The 23,006-nt window shown below is 48.0% G+C and overlaps 1 protein-coding gene across 6 annotated transcripts in view; it reads left to right on the forward strand.

Annotated features, from left to right (window-relative positions):
- The window catches only part of add3a (adducin 3 (gamma) a), an 84,550-nt gene that overhangs the window by 39,039 nt on the left and 22,505 nt on the right, over positions 1 to 23,006 (forward strand). For 2 of the 6 annotated variants that reach the window (XM_084466189.1, XM_084466193.1), the window contains exons 1-3: positions 7,580 to 8,033; positions 13,678 to 13,956; positions 22,141 to 22,279. In XM_084466189.1, coding sequence (XP_084322315.1) covers positions 13,759 to 13,956; positions 22,141 to 22,279 — 337 coding nt within the window. In that variant the 5' untranslated portion in view covers positions 7,580 to 8,033; positions 13,678 to 13,758. Of the gene's footprint in view, positions 1 to 7,579; positions 8,034 to 13,677; positions 13,957 to 22,140; positions 22,280 to 23,006 lie in introns of those variants that run through there. The other 4 variants (XM_084466192.1, XM_084466194.1, XM_084466191.1 and 1 more) reach the window with 2 other exon arrangements.

Here is a 23,006-nt window from a genome sequence, read left to right on the forward strand (position 1 = left end):
CTCTCTCTCTCTCTCTCTCTCTCTCTCTCTCTCTCTCTCTCTCTCTCTCTCTCTCTCTCTCTCTGTCTCTCTCTCTGTCTCTTGATTTTCATCTCTCCTTTTTTTACTGCTAACTATCCCTGTTTTTCTCTCTCTCTTGTATCTCTCACTTGTTTGCTGTCTCTCTGTTTATCTTCCTATGTCTCTTGTGTCTCTCTCACCCTGGGGTGGGGGTCACACTGAGCCTGGTCTGTTTCGGATTTGTTGGTTTGAGTTACCATGGATACCTTCATGAGGTGTGTGTGTGTGTGTGTGTGTGTGTGTGTGTGTGTGTGTGTGTGTGTGTGTGTGTGTGTGTGTGTGTGTGTGTGTGTGTGTGTGTGTGTGTGTGTGTGTGTGTGTGGCAGCAGACACATGCATGTGCAGCTGCATGTGACCGAGTCACACAGTGGACCTCTTTGAGTCTGGCTTAGCCCCCTCCCCACAAGACAACATTGGCCAATTTTCTTCAATGTAGAGAGTATGATCATCTAATTTCAAATTCTGTATCGGCATGAAAAAGAGCTTGTTTGGGGCTGGAACGCATCATGATGCTCCTGGGTCTCTGTGTTTTCTCAAGCTGTGCGTATTTCCACATATCTCTACAAAATATACTCCCCTAAGTGAACTCCCACTCTCCTTCCCCCAGCGCAGGGTTTTTAAGCATGAGATAATGGAGGATGGCAGCACAGAGTTCATGACACTTAAAACTGTTGCTGACGGGCCTTTTTAAGACAAAGATAAGTCACCACGTTTCCTAAAGCCCGTGGTTTGATTTGAGCCCCTCGCTCGGAGGAGGCTATGAGCCTAAATAATGCTTTGTTTTACGGGGACTTCAAGTGTTTTAATAAAGTCCTTCTCAACGTCCCATGTGGTTTTAGGTTTTCCATGAAATACGTCTTGCTGTGTGTAACGTAAACTGGGAGAGGACTAAACTCAAGGCATGTGGTGGATGTTGGTCAATGGGCGCATTAATTGAGTTAGTGTAGCTCGGTTGGTTGATGAAGATTGTGTCCCTAAACTGATTATCGAACCACTGAAATGCAACCACTGTAAATCTATTTGTTCAAGTTGATGAATCAATCCAGTGATGCTCTATTAAAATCCACACACACGTTATCATAAAACAGTCGTCATTCTTTTCTAAAAATAACTACGATAACTTGATCAATCTGCAATATCCATTATAACCACACCACAGATATTTGCCTGTACACTCCAACATGCAAACCATGCACTTCCACAGATTGGCGCCGAGAGTATTTGCCTTGTAAAATTAAAGATTAGCTTTGAACCAGGGCACCGAATCCCAGGAAGTCTCTGTCACAGTTCAACAACCAAAGCACTAAATTCTTGCTATCTCATGAATGAATTTAAACCTAAATGGTAATGCTACTGGATTTTCTCTCATTTTCTGACCATCACTCAAGACAAGATCTGCAGACGGGCTATCAAGTTCTGTGACGTCTTCGTCTTTCCCAAGAAGCCCTTGGGATCACTTGTGACTTCTTCCTATGAATCAGTGTCATTTCAATGATTTGATCCATACTGGTCAGCTACACAGCTACACTAGCTTCCGTGCACTGTTGAAACGGTGTGTTTGGTTGAGCCCATACGGTAGCAGTTAGCCAAGTGGGCCCATGAGCAAGAGATTATTTATGTTTACTTGGGGGGGAGGCAAGAGGGACTTGTTAAACACCGAGTCACAGGCTCTGTCATTAACCATAATTACAGAGTCGTTACTGACCTGCAGTGGGTCTGCGTATGTGTTTCTGTGAATGTAGTAGTGTGTTTAATGTGCCCACACACTGCTGTTCTGCTTATTTGTGTGAGGTTTCTTAGAGGGTGTATAATTATGCTAAATGCTCTTGATTGATACGACAATCACAGTGGCTTTATTGCCAAACTCATTTCATACAAGAATTTGTCTTTAAGGAAATATGTCTTTAACAGTTTATGCCATGATCATTGTTTGCATCAGATTGTCTTGCGTCAGATGATCCATCATTTATGTCATTCAAAAGAATTGCCCGACAAAAGATTGCCCCAAGATGTGTCTTATCTATATCGGCTGTGTGTTCATGTGATGTGTCTTAACCAGGTTGGAATACGACAGAGCTCGCATGAGCCTGAGTTTGGTGCAGTCATGGTCGTTGACCTGTTATGTTCCTTGATTAAGCACAGCGTTTGGGTGCCCTTATTTTTCTGTGGTGCTCGTGACCATACACACACGCAGGCACACGCACACACACACACGCACACACACATCTACACACATCCAGTGAAAGGAAGCTTTAATGCGGGAGGAACACTGGCAATCTGTGCTGAGAATCTAGACTAGAATCTGAGAGGTCGATTTATGGATGAACTTTGAACTCTTGTTCAAATTAGCATAAATTATTTTCAGTCTGGCGCTTTCCGTTCACTTCCCTTTTCACTTGAAACCTTCGTCATCGCCACCGTTTCTAGTTGTCAAAACTATCCAAAGGGATACTTGGGTAGATTCTATGTGGCTTCCCCTGAACTTGAATCCTGGAAAGAGCCCTTTTTAAAGGAATGGCAGGGCTTCCGTGTAGTGTGGAAACGGCAGGCGGCATGTGTATCCATTTTCATGCGTGTGTCTATCCGTCTGCGTGAGTGCCTGTTGACCTGATACGCGTGTGGAATGCTCTGATAAGGATCTGTACTAAAGATACAACGATCCATAGATTATGAATCTGGATTCTTTGTTCTGGGGGTGGGGGTGGGGGTGGGGGGGGGGCTCCAGACAGCTTTGCCCTAGTGCACATGAGGAATCCCAAGATAAGGGAGCTATCCGCAGGGTAGGTCTGCCTAAGCCAGGACGTTATACAGAGTTCTGTTTAACTACAGGTACATTAAGACCATGAGGCCTCACAGGCTTCCTGACTTACTAAAACCACTTGCTCCGGGATTTAAACATACTCTCTCACAAGCTTTGCCTCTAAGCCTTGTTGTAAAAAGGAAGATACAGAGGCCAGGAATCCATCTTGGCTGCTGAGATGTGGAACATACGACATATGACGCAAGGCATGACGTCTTGTTAAATGCACCCCGATGATTGTTTGTGTACAGACGATTGGGCTCAAAGAAGCGTTCGCAAGGGCCCTGTCAGACCAGCTGGTCCAAGCACCATATTGAACTCATTTTAAGGGCCTTCGCACGTTGGGTGGAGTTGGCAAAAATACTTCCTCTCCTTTATTTATCCCCATGGCTTTGTCTCCATTCTCAGAAGTAAAAACGGTTTCTTCTATTTTGTGTGTGTGTGTGTGTGTGTGTGTGTGTGTGTGTGTGTGTGTGTGTGTGTGTGTGTGTGTGTGTGTGTGTGTGTGTGTGTGTGTGTGTGTGTGTGTGTGTGTGTGTGACACTGTATGTATAAGACGTGTACCCTGATCCCAGTGTTTACATTGTGTTTTCTGTTGAGTCATTCCGACATTTCAAACGTATCTCAAACCGTGGTCGTAAACGTATTTGCAGTCTGTGTGCAAGACACATAAAATGTGTGTGAGTGTGTGTGTGTGTGTGTTTTGAATTCTTGCGTGTTTTCTCAGTTGGGTAACAGCGCTCCCGAGACAGTGACAACATTGTTCACATGTCTCCGTGAAGTGAACCTCGACGCGTCCCAGTGTGTTAAACATTAGCTGTTCTTCTGCCCTTCAAACAGGGATTAGCAGCGACTGAGGACCGCTCTCCTTCAAACATAAAACCACAGGCCGTTAAGAGCCACCGAGACAGAAGAGTGACAGCTTATATGGGGCTAGGTGTGTGTGTGTGTGTGTGAGTGAACTTTGTATGCACAATATAGAGCTTTCAGACAGGCAGAATAAAAAGCATTATCTTGGCATAGGGTCTGACACATGTCTAAGGTTATTGCCTTGTGAGCATTGATAAGGCAGGGAAATATGTTGCAGTATGTTGCTCTTTCCGTTGTGGTTGAGCCAGCACATTTATATGAGATAGTTTGTTATTTCTCCTCGTCCGTTATCCGTTGAAGAATCAACGTTTTCAACGCAGCTTTGTCTGTTTTCCACATTCAGTTCTTCTTCCCAGTTATCTTTTTTAATACGGCTCCGGTAACAGCTGCTGTATCTTCCTCTGTAGCACTTGTTGCACGGCGCTGCGATCCCGACTGAACTTCCTATAAATCCTCCATTCCAATCAGCGGGGCTCCTGGGCCCGTCCTAAATCCTTCCCTCGAAGGTCAGATGGTTAAATCCTGTGCAGATTCCCACACCGCGGTACATCAGGAAACCGAGACGCGGGGTTGATTTAGGCGCCACCGGGATTGCTCCGGACGGCTCTCCAGGGACGGGCCGGACCTCCGTTGCCTCGCGGTGTAGCGGCCGTTTGAAGTGGTGGAAGTCAAAATATTGTGCAAAAAAAAAAGGAAGAAAAACCCACACCGTCGGGGTGGCCTCACAGCCGTTAACACGGTGCTTGTTTTGTTTTCTTAAAGCACCACCGGGATCTCCCCCCCCCTCCTCCAACCTCACAGCCCCGTCCCTCTAAGATGCGTAGCCGGCGGCCATGCTGTTATTCTTGGGGAGAGATGATCGAGGGTCCTAATAGGGAGGTCAAGGGCTTTGTGGCATTCCTGAAGGGTGTGAGTCAAGGCACTCCCACCTTTTGACATTTGGCTAGGAAAGGCTTTCCGGGGGGAACCGGGTGGGATAGGCTGGGGAGTGTAGCTAATGCTGATGCTGTTCGTCTCAGTGTTAATCTTTGTCGAGCTCCAGGGCGACTTGTAATTGCAGTCTTTAAAGGGAAATGATGACATTGAACCGTTTTCCTTTCCAAGTACATAACCGTCGACGTAAACAAAGCCAAGCACAAAGCTAACCCTTCAAATCCTGAACCACGCAGTACTGCCACCACGGTGTCTACATCCCTTCGGCGCATGGTATTCTAAGAAGAACTTTGTGAAGAAGGACAATAACATTAGTAACATCCTAACATGTCCAAGCGCATCTTGGGACCTCTCTCTGCTGCAGGGCTGCGATGGTCGCACCCTCACAGCACTGCACCAAGGATAGCTGGCCTCATATTTAAACATCCATACCTGCCTTCATTCCAGATGTCTGTTAAGTCAGTTCATATGTATACAAATGACTATACGTAAAACATTGAAATGACTATGCACCGCACGTTTTAAATGACTCCAGAGTCACAAACAGGGCATATTTCAATTCTCCAAAATCATAACAAAAAATTCATAACAAAATCGATCATAACAAAATCGATCTTAATGTACATCGACATAATGTACATCGTATTACTTCTGCATATATTTCCATGTCCCTCAAAATCACTCTCATGGTTCAGGGCGATTGTAAAACCCCAAGGAGCAGTCTTCTACGTTTATTTCACACACACTCACAACAGTCCTGTCAACGGCCCCTGCAGGCAGGAGCTCTGAGTCCTCTGAGCAGTGTTCTGGGAAGGACCGGCTCAGAGAGCAGCCCGTGGGGGCAGGTGGAGGCCAGGAGCTCAGCCGGTCAGTGGGTCAATGCGGGCGGGCCAGACTCCAGAGGCTGATCTCGTTCTGCGGTGCGGGCGTTGGCGGTGCCCGGCCGGAACTCTGTGCATTGCTCCGGGTCCCTGCTGATGGGGACAGTGTTCCCAGAGTTCCCCGTGCCCGGTTCTCTGGTCGAGGACTGCGAGGAGGCTGAGATGGTGGTCCGTGTCCTCCCACAGCGGTGTCCTCCACGCAGCCAGCTATAACCCTAGGCTCGGTATCAACCGAGGCGTTTCATCATTTGCGAGGCCATCTTTTCGTTTTTTCCATACTTTGGAATATCCGTTCCCTGTTCTCAAACGAGTTCAAACTCCGCCCCTGTCACCTAATGTCTAACTAACAAGCACTCCTGTTGGCCGACAGAACCTGGACAGAATAACACCTTTATATATACGTACATGCTGCTGCTCATCGCCCCTCAGTGGGGCAGCCGGCCACATCGATGCCTGTCACTGTGCACCATGAGTCAGGGATCTTACTGCCAGTGGAGCTAGGCGAGGCGATGGGCTGAGCCAAGCGCTGAGTGACGCAGCAGCAGCCTAGACTGCACCGCTAGTTTACTCTCATCTGGGGATTTATTCTTTTCACTGCGGAGGAGCATTGAAGACAGAGAAAGGGGGAGCAGTGTGTCGCCGGTGCAAATGCTTCAGACCCGGTGCTCCGCCGGGCCCTCTGAAAGACGATGGGTACGTAGATAATTCTGATCTGTGTGAAGGAGCCATGCAGATTAAGGAGTTCCCCCCCCACCCCCGGACAATGCAAGCCCTTTGTGATTCGTTTTGGAGGACTGCTGCTTTCTGCAGGCGGCCCTTCTCAGATGTTCGGCAGCATTGGCTCTGTCTGCGGTGTGCATTTATCTGCTCTCGTGCTGGTTTATACTTGTGTGTGTTTGCTGCAATGGCAATAATGTGGCCCTGCGGGAATGCAAAACTAATTGTTTACGGTAACCCCTTGATTTGTCAAATGGTTAGACCATAGCCTTGCTCTTTGAGTTTGGGTTGACAAGCTGTAGAGATGTTCCCCATAATCACTGGGACTGAGAACTGCCAGTGGGCCAATGGTCCTATCAGTGAAGCTAGGCAAATAAGCACACACACACACACACACCCACGCGCACACTCTAATTTCCTGCATTGTGTAAGATCTGAAATCGGACTCCTCTCGAATTGGAATTGCAATTTCAGTTGAGTTTTACCGGATCACTTCCTGATACTCTAGCTTATTAGGCTATGAAGTATGATCTATTGGTCTTTATATTCCCGGGAGCTCTGCACTTAACCCTGCAAGAACACAAGCAGAATGTCTGTTTCCTGTTCTATCCTTCAACAGATTGAAGTTGTTATATTGTTACTACGATTGATATTGCCAAGACTATTGCAACTATAATACTGCTCTTCCCTTTCCCATATCCTCTCTCTCTCTTTGTCTCTGTCTCTGTCTCTGACTATGTCTTTCTCTCTCTCTCCCTCCCTCCATATTACACCGTCATTAAACAACAACATGTTTTTCTCGGGAATCGTGGAGGAGCATTACTGCAGGGAACGAGACTAATCACACCGTCATCCAAAGCTTGCTCAACCTGTTGGCACGGGCTGTGTGATGTTTGTGTCAGCAGGAAACACTACAACGTAGTGTGTGTGTGTGTGTGTGTGTGTGTGTGTGTGTGTGTGTGTGTGTGTGTGTGTGTGTGTGTGTGTGTGTGTGTGTGTGTGTGTGTGTGTGTGTGTGTGTGTGTGTGTGGAGCCTGGACTGAAGAGTTGTTATGGGGAAAAGAAAATCCAAATGACATAGAAGAGAAGCAACACACACACACACACAGAGGCAGGCATAGAGAGAGGGAGAGCGAGTGAGAACACAGAGCGTAAGAGGGAGGAGGAGGGGCAGCTGGTGTGCCCTGATTGGTCTGTTTTAATGTGTGTGTGTATGTACCCGTTTGCCAGTGGGCGGGCGGGGATTAAAGCAGAGTCACGTGATCCCTTTAGCCTCTTTTCCACACAAACGCACACAGCCCACATTTGCCTTGGAGCGCACTCACGCACATACATGCACTCACGCATAAACACGCAGGCGCAGGCACGCCACACACACATACACACACATACACACACTCACAGCTGTTGAGATCTCTTGAGGGGGGGGGGCGTGGCGGAGAGCGAGAGAGGGAGAGAGAGAGAGAGAGAGAGCGGGAAAGCGAGGGACGGTGGACACAAGCGGACAAACCTGTTTCTGCTGTGTCGCCTGGATCATCCTCGCCGCGCTGCTCTGCGTTTGATTCGTCCGCCCCACCTCTCTGTCGCCGGCTCCACGCGGGGAAGGCTGTCCCGGGATTTGTGTGTGCGGCGTGTCGGAAGGAGAGAGAGAGAGAAGGAGACGGCGGTAGGGAGGAAGGAGAGGGAGAAAGGGAGACATGTGTTTTGACTCTGTTGAGGGCGACTACCACTTCGCGTTCGGTCTCTTCCACTGACCCTGGAGGAGGTCCCAGGTGGGTTGAAGCGCTCGCCTGCTTTTCAATCTCGTTTTGAAGAGGTGTTTGCATATTTTTCCTTTCCTTTCCTTGGGTTGTTGGCACAGCTGATTGGGTAGTTCCACTTCCTTATGGACGTATGTTTATAAGTGTTATCAATTGGGTTGAAGTTGTTAATGTTTTGCTGGTGTGTGTGTGTGTGTGTGTGTGTGTGTGTGTGTGTGTGTGTGTGTGTGTGTGTGTGTGTGTGTGTGTGTGTGTGTGTGTGTGTGTGTGTGTGTGTGTGTGTGTGTGTGTGTGTGTGTGTGTGTGTGTGTGCTCTGTGTAACTGAGGCAACTGCATGTGAATGCAAGGTTATTATCTCTTGCAAAGACTTTGAGGGGGGAATTCCACGTTTGCATGCTTTGACTCACACAAACGATTTGGCCTTGGCACACACACACACTTGAAGCTTACACACACACACACACACACACACACACACACACACACACACACACACACACACACACACACACACACACACACACACACACACACAGAGACAGATCCCATGTTATTATACTGAGGTGCCGGACATGATTGCCGGTAGGACCACATTAAGCCCTCGCCTAAGCTACAGGCAAGAAGATTAGCCCTGGTTATTAGGGCCGGTAACAGTAGGACACCGTGGGGCAGAAGGTGTACCACTGCCACAACTACACACACACACCCCTACACACACACAACTCCATTCAACCTGAACCCACACCCTCTGCCCCTGAGAGAAAGGTCTCCTCAGGGTGTCTCCCCTCTCCTCGGCACCCTAGCGTGGTGGCCCGCGCGCGCCCCCATACGCCGCAGGGGTCTCCAAACCGAAAATAAGAGCCGCCTTTTCGTTCCCTCCAATGTCGCCGCCTGTTTGCACTCAAAGCGAAACCTACTTTGGTTTGAGCGGGACTCCTGGAAAACAACGGCCACTACTAACCTGGCGGCGATTGCCCTTTGGCTGGGAGGAGATAGCGTACACACTGGGGCTGCTGCAATGTTGTCAGGCTCAGAAGAGTTCCCCCCCGCCCCCCAAAGTAAATCCTCTGGAGGGCCTGTAAGCCGCTGAGCGTTGGGCTTACACACTCTCTCCTGTTTCACTGCCATCTTACAGAGCCGTCCAGAGCGGGCCTGGGTCCCAGGAAACACCTAACCCCTTGTGTGTGTGTCACCGGGCAGATCCCAGACCCATACGGCCCCGTCTCCCTGTATGGTGTCGGCGGTTTGTTGTTGTATTTTAACGGGCGTGCCAGCTGCAGTGTGAATGGGTGTGTGCTCGCCTGCATGTACACGTGTGTGTGTGTGTGTGTGTGGGGGTATTATTAGCTACCATAATACCATTCTTTCCTGGTATTGTTGCAGTGGGGCGTTCGAAGGTGACCCAAAAAGCTGCAGGTCTATTTTTAGGCGTGGCAGCCGTAGTTTCAAGGGTGTGTGTGTGTACATACATTGAAATTGTGTGTGTGAGATTACAGTGTGTGCGCGTTTGTGTAATTAAGAAACTGGAAGATGACAGGAAGGAGTTGGGAGTGCAAGAGTCACTGTCTGGCTGTCTGATCTTCGCTCCTTGCACGATGAGGTGTGTGTGTGTGTGTGCAGTTAATTGAATGGCTATCCGGATCTGTGGCTCTGAGTCAGGTAGATGTCACTCCTGTCCTGGGGCATTCTGGGTAACCGTTTGGCCTTATTACCTGCCATTAGAGTGGAGGCGGAGGTGAGGATTACGCTTTGAAACAACAACAACATGCCCGTTGGAAGGACTAGCATCAATGGTGGTGAGGATATAGTTTACTATTGTTGCAGCGCCTGTAGCATGGAATCGTTCTGGCATGGTTTCACCGCAGCAAGGCTTTGAGACGCTTTGTCATCCACACAGACGGCACACAAACATCCACGATCGTTTCTATTTTTCAGTTATTTATTTGTGTTTCAGTTTAATCTACTTTTAATAGTAGCCATGCTTCACATTTGCTCGCTTGTCTTTCTTAGTGCCTTTCTGGTTCTCTCGACACCGATTGAGGATGAAAGCCGTTTGATACAGTCCTCGATCAAAGATGTTTGAGGAACCAGGTTTTGATCAGTGTTTAAACTGGAACGTTAGGTGAGGGGACGCCCGTGACAGACTGCCAATCAGACCAAACAAAGACGTGCCCACCAGACCATGGCTTGCCCTTTAAACAACATCAAATGAAATGGCCTGCCTGTGCATAAAGGTCCCTCTCATGTCTGCATCTCTAGCCAAGACAGGGCGGCTGGCAGAGAGGGAGGGAGGGACTGAGAGAGGAAGAGGCTGTTGATTAAAAGAGGTTGTGAGAGTGAAAGGTCACGGTCACCTCGCCCCGGGCTGCCTCCCAGTCGATCTTTCCGGGGCCGGCAGACGGCTCAGTCTAGCGACAACAGACCCGGTGCCCGCAGCAGTCTGTCATCGCTGTACCAGACAGAGGGAGGGCGGACAGTACACACACATATTTCTGAATCGCTATGTGCGTGGATCCCTTTTAATTTATTCTCCGTCAATGAGTTTGTCTCGTGTTATTTCGAGAGGCGAGAGTTTCGGATGCGAGACACTCACACGAGTAATGAACTCAGGAGGGCTGCAACACACTGCTATCGGATGTCGTCTCTCTGGAGTTGACTGGTTTAATGTGGGGGGGGGGGGGGGTCCTCCTCCTCCTCCTCCTCAGTGGTTTGTAATGTATTGGTTTGTGGTGGCAGGCCAGAGAGGGGGTATGGTTGATGCCTGCCGCAAAAAGGCTTGGGGAAAAGTGATGGCTGCAGCCGGGATGGTTAAAGACTGGATTGGGTGTGAGTGTGTATGTGTGTGGCTCAGACGTATCGTCATGCCACAATTGAGGATGCAACAGCAACAGTGTTTCCCACAGACCAGGTAGCAATGTGTGGTGGGGGAGTTGGATTGCGGGCGGACGAGATTGTTGTGTTGAATTGCGGGCGGACGGGATTGTTGGGGGGGGAAGGGAGGGGGGGGTGACGGCCGCAGCAATTTAGCGCCCGTCCGAAGCAATGAGAGATTTAACAGGTATTTTTATTTTTTTGGCGTGACATTTGTTGTGAGATTGTGAGATATTTATACTTAAAAATGGCGTTAAAATAAAAAAAGCAGAATCAATTTTCAAATGTGTGTGTGTGTGTGTGTGTGTACGCGTGTTGGAGACTTGTTTGTGAGGGACCTAGGGCTCCAGGGGCCTGAGGCTTTACATTGGAGGGGGCCGCAGCTGTCATGTCTGCTGCTGTAGGCCTGAGGGCCGCATAGCAATCTGTGATTCATTGCAAACCCCCACTCTCTCCTCGTGTGGGCAGGGGGTGGTCCCCCATCACTATGTTTAGCTCAATGTTTTTGTTTTCGTTTGTGCCATGGCTTGGACAGCGAATGTTAGCGAATGTTTTTGTTATGGTAGTATGCAATCATGTTGTGTCAACCATAGTACCCTTTCGTCATAATATTACTGGCCGGTATACAGACTTTTGTTCATGTTTACACACAAACAAAAGAAAGGGATACCTTGGTCTTCTGCGACAGATATGCCATCCACTAGGCCCTACTCAATACTGCTATGAAGCTATACTGGTAGTCAGAGCCTGTCCTCCTTTGAGTCATACACTGCATTGGCAACTCCTTTGCCCCTCTTACACATTTTACGTTAAGTAGACTGTAAGTTGACTCTAATCACAAGGCTTGCTTCCTCCCCCCTACCCCTTCATTAGCTTGCTGTCTAATGCTCTCTTTGCTAACAGTGTCTTTGCTAACCCTTTTTGGACAACAAATCTTGAAGTGTCGAAAAGATTCGTCTGATTGCCGAACCTGAAGTTCATCGTTGCACTTTGGGAGTTTTACCACTACTCTCTCATAAGCCACACCCTCGCCCAAATTCAAAGAGAAAGCTGATTAATCAGCCGTCCTTGGCCTGCTGGGACGCATACCCTTGTCTAGTCTGGTCTGAATATGACCAACTTCTTTCACCGATGTGTAATAAGATGAGATGGAACAACATACTCATTAAAAGTCTTTATAAATGTAAAGTGTAAAAGCTTACACCAGGGCCTCCAGTAGGGCACATTGAGTCAAATAAGTAAACAACTAAAATAGAAAATAAATCGTACACATGATATTGAAACTGAAGCTTAGTCATGCTCTGAAGGTTATGTCATGTTGTGAACAAAACATCCTCTGGCTTTGGAATTTGTTAGTCGGTCATGTTACCTCACATTTGCGTCATTGTTTGTTTATTTGCTTATTCTCGCCATATTAATTCAATCAGCACTGTCCTCAAATAGCACTGTCCTCAATGAAAGGTAAAATGTGTGTGTGTGTGTGTGTGTGTGTGTGTGTGTGTGTGTGTGTGTGTGTGTGTGTGTGTGTGTGTGTGTGTGTGTGTGTGTGTGTGTGTGTGTGTGTGTGTGTGTGTGTGTGTGTGTGTGTGTGTGTGTGTTTTTTGATCCATAATAACAGCTTAGTGTCCCCTCCCGCACTTACACAGTTCGCTCACTGTGAAACACCAAAAGGAAAATTCAGGATCGGATTAGAAATAAAACACAAGCAGAGGATTTGTCACACATAAGGCAGACTAAATCATTGATGGTGAAAACCCCATCCCCCTCTCGGTCTCGCCCACTCTTGCTCTTTCCCGCTCTGAAAGCACTTGTAACCTGCCAGGTGTTTAAAGCCAAACCCCCTTTTCTATCCCATTAAGATGCCGCAATGAACTCTGGGATTTGATGTTTTATGCAGTTTACATTTCTCTCTTTATCTGGATCTCTCTTTCTCCTTTCCCCTTTTTTCTTATGGTTTTGTCATTTCCTTTCCAATCGTTTATCCACGTTTTTATTGGTACAATATTGTTTAGCGATACAGTTTCCTGTCCAGCCACTTTGTTTATGCTCCGTTCCCCTATTGGTCCGTTGGCGCGGGGCAGTGTTTATGTACAGTCTGTTGGTACGGTTACCACGGAAACCTACTGGAGCTGTTGCAGCAGTTTCACCAAAGCCTTTGTGGTCATGCCAAGCGACCGGGGTGATGAACGAACACAGCGAGCTAGCTCCGTCCCACCCAGCCGTGACCTGCTTGGTCAAACACGGCTAAAGGGCTGTTTCTGTAAAAAAAGAAAAAAACACTTTGTTTTGTCCTTGTTTTCAAAAGTGGTTTCTGGTTACTGTGTGTGAGTGTGTATCGTTTATCTGTGTTTATCTTTCTGACTGATCTTTGTGTGTGTTTGCACACGCATACTTGTGTGGGTGTTGGACGTGTGTGTGTGCGTGTGTGTGTGGGTGTGTGTGTGTGTTGCTCTCAGGACAGCCCAGGCCTGTTTACAGTGTTTTTAAGGCCTGTTTACCCGGTTATCGCATTGCCCACTGAATGCGGCTCTCATTCCCGTCACTTCCATCGGTGTGACCAGAGTGCTGCCTGTTACGAGGGATGGATGATTGCTACATCTATCCGTTTGTTAAGGCCTACCCTGTGGCCTTGCACTGGAGCCAGATGAGCTCATGTTACGCCGCGCCCTCATGGCGCCATTAGTTTGAACACAGTTCAAACACTGTGCTTCCTTCAACCTCGCACCCAACCTCCTCCACCCATCCTCACCCCTGCTCGTCTTCTTCTTTCTCCTCCCGCCACAGGTGAGAATCGGAGAGAGAGAGAGAGAGTGCCAAGCGTGAGTGCGAGCGGATAATCGGTCGAGCGACGGACGCGGCGCAGGCATGAGCACAGACGGCCATCAGGGGGTGGTGACCACCCCTCCCCCGCCCAGCGGGGCCCCCCCCAAGGAGCGCTACTTCGACCGCGTGGACGTCAACGACCCCGAGTACATCAGGGCCCGCAATATGTCCCCCGACCTGCGGCAGGACTTCAACGTCCTGGAGCAGAAGAAACGCGTCACACAGATCCTGCAGAGCCCGGTAGGTTGGCTTGTGTCCTTGTGCGTCTGTGTGTGTGTGTCTGTGGTGTCGGTCTGTGCGTGTGGAGCATCGATACACGTGTGTAGCCGTTCCTGGCTGTCCACAAATTAGGCTGTGTTCCAGATTGCATACTTTTTCTTTATACTTGTAGTACATACTGCAGTTACCCTAAAAAAGTATGTTCTGTTGCACACAGTATGCATACCATCAGGACATACTACAGGTGATTTCACTGATTAGCACACCTGTAGTGCCACCCATCAACTTTTGCGGGCTCAGTCTGTGTAACGTATCTTCTGCTGCAGAGGATTGTGGGGCAGAATAGCCAATAAGTACTGCAAAACGCGACCAGATGTAGTACAACATCCTGGTATTTTTGGCATAGTGCATTTTCCATACCATGAATTGGGACATACTAAACCATTTTCTGGCATGCTAAATAGTATGGTAGTTTGGGTATTGGAACGCAGGGTTGGACATTTGGACAACACAGAAGAAGAAATCGTTAATGTTGCACTCTAATGAGCACAGAGGATGTCCTGTGTACAGGATCATTTACTAGTGGTGTTTGTTTGTGTAAAGGATAAACCAGTTGTGTTTGTTTGTGTCTGAAAGGGTTAGAGAGAGAGAGAGAGAGAGAGAGAGAGAGAGAGAGAGAGAGAGAGAGAGAGAGAGAGAGAGAGAGAGAGAGAGAGAGAGAGAGAGAGAGAGAGAGAGAGAGAGAGAGAGAGAGAGAGAGAGAGAGAGAGAGAGAGAGAGAGAGAGAGAGAGAGAGAGAGGTCCAAGGTCTACCAAAAGCCCAATATAAGCAGAGCAGGCGCACCCTCGCCTTAAAGTTCCCCTGAGGCTCTGACTTCCCAAGTCGGGTCAGGTTTTGCTGAAATAAACAACTCTTTAAGCCACCGGTACACTTTAAAGAAATCTCAAGCTGACATTTAATTCAGCCTCTCTGACGTCGGCATGGCTTTCCAAAGACGCTAGGAAGCTAAGACTTCAAATGGCAAGCACGGCTGGAAGAAGGTCATGGCGAAACACATGTGGGGCTGCATGTTTGTACCCTGCTGCAGGAACCACCAGCTTAGCCACGTGGGGATCCAGCACCTCTATGATTAATGTCGGTTGGGTGCCTTTTGAGCCGTGGCATTTAGTTGGCAACTTACGATTCACTTTGAATTAATCCGTCATTAAAAATATCAAATAGTGTTGCGGACTCCAAAAAGGTCTTGAATCTAACAAACAGCACAGAAGTTACGAATAACGCCTCGAAGAATGACCTGAAAATAGAGGAAAAGCTATGCAATGAAATGTGGTGCATTGCTGAAGAATGATTTATATATTTGTCAGCTAAACAATTAATCAAGCAATAAAGGCCGGATTGCATTGTCTCCCCTGGTGGTTATCAGCGGGGCCCGGGGCCTCTTTGGTTCACCCGCCACCCTGTGAGGACTGTTTGCTGTGCAGTGTTGACCCAAGGACCGACCTGACCGGGACTCAAACCCACCCACGGCACATTAGTGTTTACAACTCAGTTTACGAGCGGGCAGCTGAGGTGTTTACTAAGGTGTGTGTCCCTCCCTACACTTGTATATTGAACCTCACGTTGACCTGTACACATTGTCGGCGTTTCTTTGTTTACCAACCGTTTAAGGCCCAATGCGGAATTGGTCCTGATTTTTTGTTCGACTGTCTATAGAGGTGAAGCTGTTTGCTGCTGCGTCTCACGTGAATCTGCCGTGAATATCGAGTGGGGCGGGGCAGACGGTGCTCACGAAAGTATGTCGGGCATTCGGTTCTAGCAACCTGAGTTGCTATGTTAGGACACACGGCACCGCAGGTCAGCGTTTGATTGAGCTGCGTGTTCGTGGATTACATACTGTACAGTATGTGAGTGTTCCCCACCCGTACAGTAACACAAGCCTGTGTGTGTGTGTGTGTGTGTGTGTGTGTGTGTGTGTGTGTGTGTGTGTGTGTGTGTGTGTGTGTGTGTGTGTGTGTGTGTGTGTGTGTGTGTGTGTGTGTGTGTGTGTGTGATTGATACTGTGCCGTGGCCATGGCGGTTTTGGCATGGTCTTTTTAAAGCTTTAAATGTGATCCACATTCTGCACATGCCCAGTGTGGTTTCCTTGGCGCGATGCTCCACCAGCTGTCTGAGGACGCAGGAGTGGTGTGTGGTGCAGTGATGTGCATCCACTTGAGTGTGTGTGTGTGTGTGTGTGTGTGTGATTTTGGATGGTGTGCTGTAGGATTGAGGGGACATGATCACAGACACCTGCAATTTTAATGAATGTGTGTCTGCACGTGTGTGTGTATATATGTGTCTCTGCACGATGTGTGTGTATGTGTGCACACACGTGTGGATGAGTCAGTGAAGGCCGATGCGCTCTTGTCAGATTGATGACGCGTGGTTAGTTGATGTTGTGCTTTGAACGCCAGCCAGTTATCGTCTCGGACGGCTGGCTCTCCCCGCAGGCCGGCTGCTGTTTTATTGACCGTTACATCAGACCTCGCCGTCATATCAGACATTCCCTTGTGTTGTTCTGTTGTTGTGTCTGCTCTTCGGTGCCTTGGTCAACGGAAATTGAAAAGGCAAAGCGTCGGTTTACGGAAAGAAGAATGGCCACTTGATTTGAACCACTTCATGGCAACACTGCCCAAGGGACCGTTGCTTTTCACCTACCCGCCCTATCTAATGTTTCAACTACCATAAGATCCGACACAGTGACAACCAGTGTGTCACCGTGTGCGTCCTCTCTAATGTGATCTCTCCTTAACCCTCTCTCTCTCTCTCTCTTCTCCCGCCTTTACGTCTTCTCGGTTGTTGTTATTGTTGTTTTGCCTAGCTAGCTAACCCGGATGACGTTCAGCGCTCTCATTGAAGGCTGTGTTTGAGCCTGAGCAGAGGGTAGCCGGACCCAATGACGCGATTGAGGCCTGTGCTCACTGGTTCTCTGGGTTTTGATGTAATCATTGACTTATTTTTACGACTGCCAAGGTCACAGTTGCCATTTTTTTCTGAGGCAGACAGGAAAGCGGTCTGCCACACAGGGTAATAGTCTGGGTTGGTTTCAGCCGCAAAGACACAAACAGTCCTTTTATAGCTAATTGAACGTTTGAACATTTTTATAAACAGCCAAGCAAGCGTATTTTCTACACGCTTGGCTCACTTTTTATTGAGCGTTTGTGGGATTGTTTCAGCCGGACAATGTACATTAATTGTTTAACTGTAATTTCAGATAATAGAATAAACCTCATGGATTTGACCATGGCTCCATTCTTGTAATTGGATTAATGTTAGACCTCAGAGACAGAGGGAAGGCAGGATCATATGTTTAGGATGCCAACTCAAATTCCTTCACAAATAGGCCAGGATGAGCCCGCGTAGCAACCACACTTATCAAAAACAAAACATTCAGTTCTCATTCAGAAAAAAACAAAACAGAATCTAATCAAGGGATCCAAACCAAAAAGGAGATCAAGCTCGGACCAACTGGAAGTGACATTTGCACATAATTTGGCTGCCTGTCCTGGTTTTATTGTTCTTTGTCTGTGCAGAGTACATTTCTTACTTTGTTATGTTCTCTCTGGGCCACAGCACAATTTAATCCTCATGAATGCTGCAAACTACTAAGCTACTCTCATTATCCAAGTCCAAAGGCCCCTAGTAGTTTGACATCTGTATCTCACATCTATTTCTTGTTAGTCAATCCACTTGTGGAAAAGTGGATGTCTCCTCTTATTTTGACATGTTTTGAAGTCACTTACACAAGTATCGGTTTTTATGTGTTAAGCTACCACTTTGTTCTCGTGAGGCCAAAGCCATGCTCTAGATTTTGTTTTGTTCTGGAACGTTTGGCGGTTGATCCCATCCCAGACAGTCTTTTTGTTTATTTTTCGAAGCCTTGAGGGCCATTTTGTTTCTCTTCACAACATATCCTTGTTGCTTCAGTCGGTGGAATCGTTCAGCGGTGTGGCTCTAGTGTCGATGCGCTTCATTTAGGGACAGCCCTCAAACAAAAGAGGGATGTCTGTCCTAAGACTTTTGAGTTGCCTCATATGTTTTACTACGGGACTGACACCATAAAGAGGGCTGAATGTAATTCCTTTATTGTGGATCCTTTTTCCAGATTAAAGCCCTGTTTTATTGAATAAAATCCCCAGCCAAAACTCTGTCCCTTTCAGTTGGAACTTTTATTGGGGCGATCCAGTGCATTACTTAAGGAATGCAGTGCAGAGAGTTTGTTCAGAGTGGAGGGAGACAACAGTGCAGCTGTAATGCAGGACTGCCTGGCTGACAGACGAGACACACGCTCACACCAGGGGTTAGACAATAGCACTGTCACGGAAGGATGTGTGAGTGCTGACCAGGTGGATATATCTATATGAGAGAGAGAGAGAGAGAGAGAGAGAGAGAGAGAGAGAGAGAGAGAGAGAGAGAGAGAGAGAGACTTCCTGGATGATGTCATGTCACTGGATCCACCGTGGCTTTCGACAAGACCGGACGTGCATCGGTGACCTCGTTCATAAGTGCTTGTTTTTCGTTCCCACGCTCTTTCATTAACGGCCGCGGGGTTCTTACCTGTCCGGGGTTACCTCAGCGCCGTGGTTACCATGACCTCACCGGATGCTCGATGACGACACCTGCTCGTTAAGTGATCCAGGATCTTGTATTTAGAAAAGCATGTGACTGTTTCAGAGGACTAAATGGACTCTTCCCTCATGATCTCTGTAGATCTCTCAGGTCTCGGATCGCAAGAAAAGATGATTGATTGATGCTTGTGTTTGAATGGTCCGGGTAAAGACAGCTGCTTGTAAACGTTCTATTTAAATAATTGAATGTTTATGTTGGGTAAACTTCATAGCGGTTGTACACAAACACTTGGCCATTTTGTAGGAATCCATCAGTGTGTCACCATTATCGTGAATTATCATTCTCTGGTCATCCTCCACTCATGCATTTATTTTCAGCCTCTTCGTTCTCCACCAACGTAGAGCGTCTTTGATACACTCAATAAAAAGCGCTCCACACGCCCATCGTATGATCTGTATTAATCTGCACAGCATGTGCATATGAACCGGGTTCACGTCGCTCTGCTTCTCCGGTCCGCGGTGTCAGGGTGACCTTGTGTGACTGTCTACCCACGCTCCTCAGTCCCTGTATCAGTGGAGTAGAAAGCGCTCTGTCCTCCATCGCCCCGGCGCCAGCAGACCAGGCTGTTCCCTGTCCACTGACACGTTTAATAGAGGCTCTGGCCCACCGCGGGACACCTCCGCCAGTGGCTTTTGTCTCGCTGGTCCCTCTCCGCTCCAAGGACCCGGCACTCCCACGCCAAGGGTCCGGGCGGGCTTCCTATCCTCAGAGGAAGGGAGGAAGGGAGGGAGGGAGGGAGGGAGGGAGGGGGAAAGGGGGATGGAGAGAGGGAGAGGAGGGAGAGAGAGGGAGGGAAGATGGAGAGGGAGGGAGGGAGAGGAAGAGAGAAGGAGTGAGAGATGGAGAGGGGGAGAGAGAAAGAGGGAGAGAGAGATGGAGAGGGGGGAGAGAGAGAGAGCGGGGGAGAGGGAGAGTTATGGAAGATTAATGTGCTTAGTTTTTTTAAACGCTCACGGAAACCCATTTTTTGTTTTCATCTGTTTAGGGTTAAATCCTCAGCCATGTAAGCTATGATCATGGTCATATTTCAGCTTTTTTGAGAACGGGGGATGTTTTTACAGTTTATTTTACTAGCCCTGGTTAGTCAAACTGTCTTCTTTCATACAACCAAAACAGATGACATTATTACCATTGAGAAATGAAGAATTTAGATCTAAAGGATTTAGACCAACAGTCGTGAAGTTTAGTAGAAAAGGTATTCCCAGCGCAGCTCTCCCCTCCTGTAATCAGTGTGGGTTTTATTTAGTTTAACCAAATTGCAGGTTTGACTACCTGCTCAGAGCTTGTATGGTTTGGTTCAACTGGTTTATGTGACCGCACTTCTTGCCCTGAAATAACCTTTATTTCCCATTCTAAAGTAAGTGCCCAACTGCGTGCTTTGCTGCTGGTGTGGTCATGAATACCAACACTGTTAATAATCTAGCACGCTGGAGAGTGCAGGACACAAGCAGTGTATACTGTCGCGCTGCAGATGGACAGATGAAATATTAATAATACAAAATGTGAATGCTTTTTCTGGCCTGGGATTAATTTAAGATGATGGGAGTCAAATCCCTGCTGTCATAATCTCTTCTGGAATGTGTTCGTGTGTGATAGAATATTTTCATCCATATGGATTTTAAAAATAGTATTTCTATTGGTGTTCATTCGTGTTCGGTGAAATGGTCTGAAATTAATCCTTTTATAGCTAAATTATTATTGTCAGTTGCAATGTTTCCCTGAAATTGCTTTACTCTTCCTTTATGAAATTCTTCAATAGCCTGCACTTTTATTTTAAGAAAATATATTAAAAGAGTTAAATCTTTCATGGATACATATTCAGGCTTTTAAGAGTCTATTATCTCGCTCTCTCTATCTATCGCTCTCTCTCGCCCTCACTCTCTCTCACTATTCACACTCACAATGACGCAGGAAGTCCTGGGGGTCTGATCAATAGACGGCCCGCAGTGTCGGGGGGGGTCCGTGCTGTGCGTCTCCCACCGCCACATTGACTGAGTACAGTAACGGTACAGTCCTCCTCTCCATAGAGGGGGCCGCTAATAAGGAAGAACCACGGCCACACATCCGCAGAGCGGCAAAGAGCTGGGTCGGTTGCCGTGGCGACCCCGCCACTCGGGGTGGAGGAATGTCTGGCAGGGCTTCAGAACTCCCAGAGCCTGTATGCGTTCTCGTTTAATTGCTGACTGTTTCGGGGGCGGGGGGGCGGGGGGGCGGAGCTGCACTTTCCAATAAGCCACACCATACCACCCCACCCCATTGCCATCACATCAATGGCCCTGGCTCCGTTCTGCAGCCACACATGGACGTCGAATGCGACATTCAACGTGCATGGGGAGGGCTGGATCTGCAACGGGTGTGGCGGTGGTTTGGGTGCCCAGAGAGAGGGGATAGTGGAGAGTGGAGTCTAGGGTCGCCACTGAGACGGGCAAAGAGGGTCTTCAGTGGTCCGGCTTGGAAACTAGAGTTGGGGAAACGGCGTAACTCCAATGGTGAAGTGTAATGGTGACCTTTCACCGACTTTAGACCACTTAGGTTCGAGACTCACTTTCGAGATAAGCAAAATATTCCGGTTATCTCATCCGTTGACACTCTCTCCACTGGCACACGGCCTCCACACGAAATTCCAGTTGACAGAGTAGCAAAAACAAACTCTCTCTTCCTATCAAACCCCTGAGGCCCTCCAGCATCGCGCTGTCATTAGTGGGACTGGTGTACCAGCCCCCGCTGTAATGGGGGACAGCCCTCAGACGTACGCTCTCACTGACAGGTGGGTTAATGCGGCTGTGGGCTGGTGTACAACTCGCCGTGCGGACTCTGTCGTTCCACCACGGTTGACTGTAGAGTCGGTGAGGCTCTTCCTGCTAGTCACCACGCAGTGCAGACTCAAACAAAGAACGACAGCCAATCGCAGCCAGGCATCTCAGCCCTGTCGCTATCAGGTTAGTCAGAGATCCGTCGAGATGCAAATCGACCCACCGAGAGCGCCCCCGGGGCCTAATCTGTGATTAACTCGTCCTCCTGTCTCTCTGTGTCTCTGCCCCGCATTAGCTAGTGTCAGCCCTTGTAGTCTTGTATCCAGCTTTGAGTCCTGCCTTCTGTCCTTTCTCTCAGTCACCTTGATATTCATTTTGTTTGTATCCCTGCTCAATCAGTGATCTCATCACTGCATAGTCCAAGGGCACTCAGGCTTTTCAGATGGGAGGCAGCTGCCATGGTTTCCCAGTAGAATCATTTGTACCAGATACGCCTTCAATTTTCATATAACCTGTTGAGTACAATGACTTCATTGTTTTAAAGTTCCTTGTAATGCAACTAGATATCTGCATTTGAATCAGAAAAACAGTTTACTTATTGTTGGTGTTATCTTAACTGGGACCTGTTGAGACTCACTTTATGAATATTGGCTGACGAAAAAGTCACACAATGTCTGGGTGTGTGTTTGTGTGTCTGTTTGGATCAACTGTAACTAAATCTCTCTTCTCCTTCTATGTCTCTGTCTCTCTGTCTGTCTCTCTGGCTCTCTGTCTCTGGACCAGGCCTTTAAGGATGAGTTGGAGGGGCTGATCCAGGAACAAATGAACAAAGGCAACAACCCCACAGGCCTGCTGGCCCTCAGACAGATCGCTGACTTCTTCATGGCCAGCTCAGTGGCTGGCTTCAACAGCTCCCCCCTCAGTGAGTACTCGCAGTGGTACATCCCGTCGCCCCCGGCGACCACTCGAGTTTTTAAACTAGGCCCCCCCTAGTTCCTGCTGTGTTATTGGCCCACAGCAAAGGCTAATATGCCCTGAATGCATGTGTGTTACAATGCGCTTCCATGGGAAAACAAGGAATATTCAAATTAGAAATATATTAGCAACCTGAAAAGACATTATAAAAAGTATACGAATGCACTCACGCACGCCATGTGTGACACACCCACATCTTGACATGCACACTGTGTGACACACACACATTTTGACATGCACACTGTGTGACACACACACACACACATTTTGACACGCACATTGTGTGACACACAGACAGAAATTAAGACAGACAGACCGAATGAAATGCATACAGACAGACAGACAGACCGAAAGAAATGAAAACAGAAATGCATACAGACAGAAATGCAGAGCAGACAGGGCGCTCTCAGACTCCGGAAGGGTCGTGCATATTTCCCGGGCTTTTTGATCCCCGGTTCTGGGTCTAGTGTTCCATATGCACATATGTCTGCTTCCAATCAGGACCCCAGAATGCAGAACTGATGATGAATTACCACGTCAAGGGCAGAACATCAGGTCCATTTAACTTCTGCCTGCACACCGTGCAAAGGAAAGACCACTCTGTGAGAGATCCAAAGAGCCTTTTTGGGGAACAGATAAAGTCAGCCATTAGGTCATCTTGCTTATTGTGAATG

This window comes from Micromesistius poutassou (assembly GCF_964030765.1).
Source record: "Micromesistius poutassou genome assembly, chromosome: 3".
In the NCBI taxonomy this organism is placed as follows: Eukaryota; Metazoa; Chordata; class Actinopteri; order Gadiformes; family Gadidae; genus Micromesistius; species Micromesistius poutassou.